We start from the raw sequence: 10,862 nt of genomic DNA, 5'->3' as shown, positions 1-10,862 counted from the left end.
AATGTTTAGTTACTTTATAGAACGTTCGGAAAATAATAAAATTATAACGACTAAATCGATGTCGAATTCTTTTGAGTTTATAGGCATAGAGATTTATAACTTATAGTACTTTTTCATAAATGATCATCCACAAGTTGCTTAGTGAACTTTAGCGAGATTAATTGAGCTTTGTGGACGTGTCCCAAAGGACTCGGTAACTTTTTTGTGAGTCGAACAAGGCATTTGATTTAGTGTTCATACCCCTTCATGACGACTAGACTGACGACAGTCTCCTGCAGTAACTGTGCGGGAGGTAGTCCTCCATTCTGTGTTTTTCTTTAAAGAGTTTCTTGCGTTCGACAAGTGTCTCACGTCAAGTTTCGTGTAGGTGTTTTTCAGACAACCTTCCGCCCTGTGACACCGTCCTTTGCGACGTGTTGGTTCTCTCTACTGGCGTCGGAATTGTCGTAACACTTCTTCTCAGCGAAGGGTCTTAAACCCCTCGAAGTTCGTCCTGAATTCGACCTAGGTCCATGAGTTTCAGTGACAAGGTGTCTGCACAGGCCCTTTACCATGTTATCGCATAAGGGTACCAGTTCGGGTGAAGACTAGAGTCTGTTGCCTTCCTCCGCAGCTGACCCGATTCTTTCTTCTACCTGGCAACGGGTCACGGTTTCAAGGAGAAAAGTCGCTTTCGATTCAAAACTAAGTAAACCTTCAGTTCCCGCGTCTCAGACACTCTTTCCGACCTCTCCTCGTTTTTAGGTTCAACGAACTTTAGGTCACACTTCAAGGGTGTCAGTCGCTACAAACCCCTCGGTACAGTCAGACGACCACAACCAGGTGACACAAAGTAGTTCGAGGATCATCAGTTTACAGATATCCACAACACGTATATGAACTTGTGCGCTTATGGTCACTACAACTACAGATCTCGTTAGGTACTGACAAGCACAGCCGATACTTTTTAGTAGAACGGGATGTCACCTCTTCACATCACCCAGAGTACAGGTCGTACTCTACACCGTGAGTACCGGTGGGTGGTCACCGGGTGTTAGATGACCATTATGACCCATGAATTCTGAACGTGTCTTAACTGGGTGTCCAATGACCAGGAGTGAACGGAGACAGCTCCGTCTATCGAGGTGGACTGGACTTGGGCAATCTCGAAGTACACCGGACGTCTACCGGATGCTTACGCGACCGTTCTGTCTCCACAGGTGTATACCCACACTGTGGCAACAGAGGGTGTACAACACAATACTACTACCGATGTCCCACCGGCCAGATTAACAGTGCGAGTAGGAGCCCGAGGTATTGGAGGTGAGTGAGGCGTCGAGTGTATAGTCGACGACTCTGCGACGATAAGCGGAGCTACGGGCGTGTGTGCGGTACAGCGTAGCGGCTAAGTTATGTCTAAAATTGTTGGTTTTCCTAGGGTGGTCGTCAATTATGGATCTTTGCACTCCGAGGTGTATATTACCTGGTGAAAATATTACGTCTAGCCAGACTTCATACAGAACGGCGTGAGACACAGATCGAGAGAAAGAACAGAGTGTAACGCAGACATTCACCATCCTTCGATCGAAGATTAAAAATAACTCTCATCCTAATAAAACTCGAGAACAAGCATATTCGGACACATGACAGGCGTAATGCAACGACAATTATAATACCTTATTATGTCTTATTACAGCTGTGTATCACGGGATCGACAATATGCTGCAAAACTAAATGTACTATAGGATCTATACATACAAGGTAAAACAAAAAATGTAACGAAATCTAGATTATTCTTATTGTCTTGAAATTATATACATAGTGTTTAACAGATTAAGAAGAACTCTAGGCTATACAGACATATCCGTCTGACCGGACATCAGGAGAGCGATTATATTAACGCGATCGCGGACAGCCAGGATCCTGTAGGAGTCATTAGGCTCAAGACTGAACCTATTCAGCACGCGTACAAGCCAGTGACAAGAGGTGGTGGTGCGTTTCCGAGGTAACAGACACTCTGGAATAAAAAAGATTAGGCAACCGACGAGAAAAGAGAACGCCGGATCGCCGAGTATTAGATTATTAGGTTATACTTGTATGACATTTTTGTTTTTTTAATTGCATTACAGAAAATAAAGAACTTTATCACAATATTCTAATTTTCTGAGACAGTCCTGTATAGATACAAAACAAGAAAAAAGATTTGGCTGGGTTAATCGGAACAAGAGAATACACAGACACAGACAGAGAGGGAAAAGGCCATAGGATAAAAGTTATTCTTGATAACCCTCTAGAAAGATCTCATGAACTTCCCCACTCAATCTATCAAGACCCGAGCAGTTCTATTAGATATAGGATAAGAAACAGAGATAGGGAGCACAACAACCTATCTCTTCGTCAGATGCACTCCCCCGCTTATCTAAGCGACTCTGTACCCCGTTACCCTCTACAAGGCCATAGACCAGCAGAGGGAGAGGTGTTTAATGTGTCATTCCTATTTTTTTTAATAGAAGGCAGTGCATATGATGAGTTAACATTCAAACTGTTGTGGCATTTTGTCATAAGTCGATTTTATTTTAAAGAATTAAAATCAGAATGGTGGCAGTTGATATATTTTTGAATTACACAAATACAAATATAAGACATGATTTATATTAACATAAGAGGTTAAAAAAAGAATGTGCAAAAATATATAATTAAAATGAAATAAAGGTATTTCTACAAACATAGAAAATGTAAGTAAATTATTTTTGCAAGAGTCAAAATAAAATAAAGCAAAAATTAGAATAAAAAGTATTTGTTGTCCTCAGTGCTGGAATAGAAAAGTATATATGAAGGTAAGTGAAACATCGAAAGTATGTTTTACTTACTAAAGTATGTCAATTTGTTTCTTAACATTACTTCAAGTTACCTATGGAATGTATTAAGTGCTTATAAAATAGTATTCGTCATACAAATGCAAAACCAACAATAACATGATTTTATATTCTACGGAAGAGGATTAGGGCCACATGAAAAAAAATATGGGGATGTGAAAAAAAATTTCACATCTGAGAATTTAATCTCAAAATTCTGACTTTTTTCTCATCCCCACATTTTTTTTTCACGTGGCCCTAATCCTCTTCCGTAATATTCTGACATCAACAGGAATACGTTGTTTGAGCCATGCTAGCAGCATAGCTAAATGTCTGTTATCCCTCTTTTTAATGTGGATTGTGCTAACCTGTAGCTAATTAGCCGACATGATCTCATGTAAATGCACTGTAACCCATGTTAAAGGCAAGACTGACGTTTGAACTCTAACATTGTATTTCATATTATTCATACCATTCATACCAGAGTCAGTGATCCACTCACAGTTAGCGTTAGCATAGCTAGCATTCCAGATGGGACTCAGAGTTTAACATGGGAGTTCCCTGGATTAGCACGCTACATTTAGACCAATGCTCCACTCTCCTCTGATCTACTCCATTCACTCTACCCAGATCTCTTCTGTCATGCTTTACACACATCTACTTTCTTCTTTGCAATCGTTTATTTATTTTTTAAGATATGGTATATAAGATTTGATGCAAGAACTTTAGTAAATATGTTTGAATTGTTTGCATGTGTTACCAGAAGAGCCTTGTAGTCCAATGTGGAATAGGCCAAATGGTCATAAACCACTTTATTAGCCACTCTAGTTAAAACTTCAAAACATGAAACGATGAATGATAATATCCGGACACACTGATAGGTGAAATATCTACAGTATACTCGTGTTTTTATTCATGCTACCGTATGACTGCCTTGTTTGCCTATGCATGCAAGATGCTATTATTAGAATTATTGTGACTATTTTTTCATCCTTCTTTTCTTGTGTTATGTTTCGTATTCAGTTCTGTACGTTTGTTGGGTATTTCTCTTTCAGTTTATAGGGTGAAATAATATCAGCAGTCTACGGTTAGTTGACTAGAAGATGTATACTGTCAGATATAAATGCATCTGCTGTCTGAGATGTTGCTGAATATGTCCAATTAGCACATGATCAGTGAATTAGACAAAACATGACATTTCCATCTGGTTCTTTAATCTTTTATAAAGTGTTAACCCTAACCCTGTTTATTTCACGGACAATGCATTTCACAATTTTCATTTCACAATAATAAATAAGATTGACTGTGATATAGGACTGAGTTAGCTGCCTCATGTCTGTTAAAGTCAAACGTGTCAGTGTGTCGCTCATACGAGACTTGTTGGAAATGGAGCCCCTCTCACACACTCAGACACACACCTCCCTCTCAGTTTTCCCACTGTTGGAACCAGTAGTGAGAGTTTTGTGGACCAAAGTTCCCACACTTGTTGGCTGCACCATTTGTGTGTGTGTGTGTGTGTGTGTGTGTGTGTGTGTGTGTGTGTGTGTGCGCGCCCCCCCCCACTTCCACCCCCTATAGCTTTTCTCATGGAAATTGGCAAGCAAGCAAATTGTGTGCACCTATGACCTATAATCTCTCTCTCTATACACACACACACACACACACACACACACACACACACACACACACACACACACACACACACACACACACACACACACACACACACACACACACACACACACACACACGCACAGCTGTCTGTGCTATTTCTGACTACCAGACTGCCGAGTCATCCCAGGACTGAGAGAGGAGAGGGGGAAGGGAGGGAGGAATTAGCAAGCTTCTCTCTCTCTCTTCCTCTCCTTTCCTCCTTCCCTTTCTCACTTTGTTATTTTTACCTTTATTAATCTCTCCCTTTCTTTCTCTTTCCTTGTCTCCTTTTTCCTCCCTCCTTGGGATTCCATCAGAATCAGAATACTTTCTTTATCAGGGGGGAGATTGGGTTTTGCTCTGACAGTTGCCTCATTTTCGAATGAATTAAATACAAGATACAAACAAATATGTATATATATAAAACAAATATTTATATAAACATAAGTAATTAAAGATAAAATGTGAAATAAAAATGTAAAATAAAATATTTTATATTAACATTAGTAGAATGTAAAATAAAAAGATCAAATCAGAAATGGTATATAAACTTAATCAATTTTTGTAAAAATGTGCACATCGTACAATATATAGTGCGTTGTATTAATAAGATGTTAATTAACTTTTCTTTCTTTTTTTAATCTTTCCATCCACCTTTTCTACTTATTCCCTCTCCAATATTTTCAGTTTGACCTTTGTCTTAAGCCTTTCCTTAAATGGATGCATGAAGAGGAGTCACCCTGTCACGGCTTTGAATGTGTCTTATATTATATGAAATGTTTTGTCGGACAGTGTGTGACCTCATAGATTCAAACTGTGAGTGTTCGCTTTGATTTTCGAATAGGGGACTTTCTAGATTTAAACATGAGAAAAATGTGCCCCCTGAGAGAAGGCATAACATAATTTGGCAGATAAACAATAATAACTCAAATATGATTCTTCCTTTTCAAACTGGTATTTGTAGCAGGAAGGACATTTCTTATTTGTTATCTCTCAACATGTTTAGTGTATTCACAAAACGTCCTACAAAGGGATGCAAAAGGTTGGTGCTTTTCTACTTGCTGACACGTTGAAGTATTGTGAAACGTTTGGAGTTCTTTCATTGAATCAGCATAAGGAGAGACGTCGGGCTGATCCTCCTGTCAGACAGACCCCTGCTGAGACACTATTTGATCAAGCTGTAATTACTGCCGCTGTATAAAACCATATGTGATTTGGGTAAAGCCTGATTATACAGTCAAATAGATGTAGTGACTGAAGATCTGTGGCTGAGTTAAGGTGAGTCAGGGCTGGTGCAGCAGACAGATGTGGAGACATGAACACACAACTGTTTTCAAACCTTTATTTAATCAGATTGGTGTTTATCAAATCAAATAACTTATCCAGTCTTATGAATGTGTCTTTGGGCTGCTCACTGCGCAGCATGATAAGCTGCTGCCTGATAAACATTTCACCCACATGCTCTTCCTCCATCAGTTCCTCATCCTGCAGCACTTTATTATCCTTTCCTTTGCGTTGCGTTTTTTAGGTGATTAAGAAGAAAAAAAGGTTTTCAGGGACTTTATGGAGCTAATAAACAGACAATGGATTATCTTTTATGTTTATTTTTTTCCGTGTTCAAAGTAGATATAGATGATTTCAAGCATTTTGATCTTACTTACTTTTTTTTTGTTAGATGTTTTTATATCTGTATGTTGACTGTGCTGCACTGAAAACCCTGAAACGTTGACTTTAATGAAATGTATTATGTCAACAGATTTCACATAACTGCATTCAGTTAGTTGAAAGCAATAAAATCAAGTTGAAATCAAACATATCAGGTTCAACTTCATGTTATTGCTTTCAACTAACCTAATGCAGTTATGTGAAATCTGCTGACATAATAGTCAACGTTTCTGTTTTTTGCATTATTACAATCTACTTTCTGACGAGCTGGTCATATTCCAAATGTACTTCCTGTCTCACTCTCTTATTCTCCTGTTAGTGCTTTCATGTTGCTGCCTAGTGTAGAGGCTGTGGTCTGCTTTGTCATGTTTGATACAAAACAAATGCACAAACCATGACTGTCCTTCTGCATAAAGAACAGCATCTTTACTAGGGGTGTCACGGTGTGAAATTTTCGGCTCACGGTTATTGTGACCAAAATGACCACGGTTTACGATATTATCTCGGTAATTTTTTTTTTTTTTAGTGTTAACATTAAGGTGAACATTAAGGTAAGTTTAGGTTATTAGGCAAGAAGCCAGTACTGTATGAGAACTAAGCTGTTTAGCGCCTTACAATGGCGTTTAGTAGTGCACTAGCTACCAACGAATAGAGCATGGCACCGCAGTAGGATGTATTTTAAAATGCTAGCAGTGGGCGTGCTTACACTGACATTTAATATCAAGGTTTAACATTTTAGACAATCGGGTATATCGTTGCATTATCCCTTGACCCAAAGTCAGAAGTAACTTAATCATTAATGTGTTTCACTGCACTATTTTCACTGTCTCATGGCATATCAAAGTTTAGCTATTCAACTTAGCTTAGAATGGCGTTTAGCGCCGATCTAAGAATGGTGAACACACGAGAGCAGGTGCATTTGCTAATGTAATGTAAATGATTATTATCAAGATTTAACATTATTGACAGTCGGATATAATTGTTACATTTCCCCTTTACCCGAAGGCAAAAGTTATTTCGAGCATTTCAGCTAAAACTATGTGTTAATATTAACAAATATACCTTGCACTGGCTGTGCAGCTGCGGGTGATGGTCTCGTAGATGAGTGAGCAAATTCGATGTGTTGCTCCCTTTCGCGGATACCTTCCGCCGGCATGTCCTGCACACGGGGGCACCGTCNAAAGACTCCACTTGATAGTTCACGCAACAGGACACGGTATAAGTGGGACCTCTTCACTCCTTACCTTAGATAACCTAATGGAACCTGTCAAAAACAAAAGAGAGTAGATTGACCTCGGCTTGAACGCGACGCATCGCCGAGTGAAGCACTCCACTATGCAAGAGGTACCGGAGAAGGTAAAATTCATTTATCGCAAGTAAATATCGGCCAACCACTAAGAATATATATGAATTTGTCCACGAAATATCGATTTGTAATTGCGCATAGCTGGCACACACAAAAACTACTAATTTAATCGTTTGGCAGTTGTAGTCCGGAATGTCCGTTGATGCGATTTGCACTCCGAGATGGATATGGACTCGGAATCAACACACATTACAAAATGCAGTTCCCCCTCGGATAGTACGTTTTACGGTGAACATGCGAGAAAGATATGTTCACTATACACAGGGGCCATCAAAGGTCCCTTGAGTGGTCACAGTCTTAATTGTGTTGGGAGAGACAGAAAGGAAGCTATGGGGTTTAGACGATCTTTTGCCCGCGACGATGCCCTAAAACTAAAATGTACACCTAAAGACTAAACGGTGGAGATACACAAGTTGTCTCCCGTGAAGCAGGACATACCAGTTGAGAGGTGGGATAGTCCCGTTTACTCTCGCAAAAGGCGACCGACCATTACCGTCGTTCGGTATCGTTGTCGTACCGTTGTCGTAAAATCAATTGTAACCTGCGAAAAACACGAGCGGGGAGGAAAAACCGTGCCCCCCCACCCCCCCCACGCCGGGTCGGAACGTACGTCTTCCTGCTCTCGCAACCCCCCCTGCACTACCGTTTCCTATCTACACAACTCCACCCCCATAACAATTCTCTACCCAGCTCCAGACAACCATCAAACCTCCTCTCTTATTTGAACTTTTATATTGGACCCAATATAATCCCAATACGCGGATGCTTATAAAATAGTTTTATATCGTAACATCCACGGGGAAATCATTGAATTAACTTTCACATTGTCGTTGTACCATTGTAATATCTATTGACACACAACTATGACGAAAAGTTTTAAATTTAGCATATTTAAAGTTAGGCAGAACAACTGCAAGAATATCAAACACCATTAGGTCAACTTACAATTGACGGGAAACGCAAATGATACTAAAAAAACATCGAAGGGGAGGGCGCCACGGGACGAATAATGACGGTAAGGCATGAGAGATGGATCTATGATACTGGACAGTCTTTGTTTTATTCTCATCCAAAAACAGGGATGATAGCTCATATGAGACTTCAAAGGTCTTTTATTTTGAAACTCTTCATCAGAATGTCCTGATTTTTTCTGAGTGACTTGATGGGGTGTCCTGCTATCACCCTGGAGTGAGATGGATCTATGATACTGGACAGTTTTTGTTTTATTCTCATCTAAAAACAGGGATGATAGCTCATACAATAGAGATTTCAAAGGTCTTTTATTTTGAAACTCTACATCAGAAGGTCCTGATTTTTTCTGAGTGACTAGATGGGATGTCCTGCTATCACCCTGAAGTGAAATGAGTCTTTGATACTGGACAGTTTTTGTTTTATTCTCATCTAAACACAGAGGGATGATTTTTTTTTACTCTACCGTAATGCATAGGATATTCGCGCACCGCAATCTCACGTGAGGGCTGGCTTGACTAGGTTTTCCCGAGTGGAGGCTGGCTTGACCGCAGTTAGTTTAGCATACTCAGCCCGACTCAGCCTGGTTGTTCCTGGCCCTAGAACCACGATTTTATGGGGCCATTACATCACCAGAAGTCCCAATTTAAGGGGTAATTTCTCCCCAAAAAAAAATGTTTACTCACTATATCAACAGCCCCACCAAAAATATTTTACACCAGCCGCCACTGCCTGCAGTATAGTCATTAAAACTACCTGCACTTTTACCAGCTTTGATAACACTTTAATGATCAATCATTATAATCAGAACATATATATTATTCTGAAATGGGCCAATTTGCATTATTAGTAGGCTACTTTTACTTTTGGTACTTTAAGTATATTTTGATGCTAATACTTGGCTAGCACTTTTGAATGCAGGACTTTTACTTGTAACAGAGTATTCCTACACTCTGGTACTTCTACTTTTACTCAAGTACATGATACTTCCTCCACCTCTGCAGTCAATGCATCAGAGGAAGTACAACTAAGTGTATATAAAGGCTATTTGAAACATTAACATTATCAGTGCAGGGGTTGACGTATTGACAATAAAACGAAGCTCACAAATATAGTAATACTGCACAGTTCATTCAAAGGTGTTGGACCTGATGAAGAATCAGAAGCCATTACTGTCGTCTCTCTTAGTTCCCGCCTTTGTGTCCCATATTTATTTGTTGTGTATTTCGCGAAGGTCGTCTCAGCTTCACCCGTCTGTTGGAGTTCGTTCGCAGGCGTCGCGAGTTGTTTTCTCCTTCTTATCTGCAGTGCACCCCCCACACAGCCCCGGGAGCACCCCACCTCAATATGAGCGTTATGTGTCCTGTTATCCCGATATTGTACGTTTAGTCGCCCAAGTAAAATTAGTTTGAACTCATGGAATCTCATAAGCAACATTAAATGCATAACCGTACTGAATGTCAGTTTAATCGGCTTCCTCCAATCAGAGAGAAGCTGGAGTGACGTCACTTTCACCTATGCTCAGGTGTGCTTTAATGGTGGTTCAGAAGAAATAAGAATGCAACCAAAACCACATTTGAATTTGAAATATTAACTTACGTTTTTTTCTTCGTCTTTCTAAAAAAAATGTAAACCTTTTTTGTACCCGTGTAACCCCTAATGTCAACATGTTACGTGTGTAAAATGTATGATGTTCATTTATTTTATATTTTCCTTAATATATATATATAATTATTTTAATCAAATGTTGGCTCAGCATGTACACAAAGAAGGAGCACATTTTTAATAATGGAAATGCCATATTGTGTGTTTTTGCCCCAAAAAGACTTTCATTAATTTAGTTTAGGACATTATGTGAAGGTTAATCTTGTCGGTACAAATAAGATACCATCTTGTACCTAATACGAGATTCATTTAGATTTTGTCCAACATTGCTCCCACAAATAATTGATTTCCACCTTTCCCTTCAGGGCGTCCTGAACATAATCTATTATATTTTTCAACTTACTTTTCATACTGAAATGAGTTAAAAAGAAACACAAAACACCCAAGATGCCAACATATATTAAAGCAGTGTGGGAAATAACTTCCTTCTGGAGGGCACATTGGGATTTTAGCCTTTGCAGACCATTTACATGCACAAAAACGCATATAACACACTACAGGAAAGGGAAATCCCCAAGAAGCATAATAGGGCCCCTTTAACTCAGAGGATAGACAATTATTACAATGTTTTTGTCATGCCTTAAGGTACACTGCCCCCTAGAGGTAAACCAATAAAACATTCAATTTCACAACCTTCCATAACTTTATTCATTATCTCAACATTTTTTTTACAGATTCTGCTCAAATATGACAAATAACCCCCCCCCCCC

The 10,862-nt window shown here is 39.4% G+C and overlaps 1 protein-coding gene across 1 annotated transcript in view; it reads left to right on the top strand.

Annotated features, from left to right (window-relative positions):
- LOC104942094 (nodal modulator 1-like) overlaps positions 1–10,862 on the top strand; it is a 33,507-nt gene that overhangs the window by 17,112 nt on the left and 5,533 nt on the right. Inside the window, exon 4 of the mRNA XM_010767291.1 lies at positions 2,450–2,455. Coding sequence (XP_010765593.1) covers positions 2,450–2,455 — 6 coding nt within the window. The remainder of the gene's footprint in view (positions 1–2,449; positions 2,456–10,862) is intronic.

Source organism: Notothenia coriiceps, unplaced genomic scaffold, assembly GCF_000735185.1.
Source record: "Notothenia coriiceps isolate Sejong01 unplaced genomic scaffold, NC01 NC01_scaffold00004105, whole genome shotgun sequence".
NCBI lineage: Eukaryota > Metazoa > Chordata > Actinopteri > Perciformes > Nototheniidae > Notothenia > Notothenia coriiceps.
The sequence above is the reverse complement of the archived record's forward strand: the minus strand, read 5'-3'. Positions and strand labels throughout refer to the sequence as shown.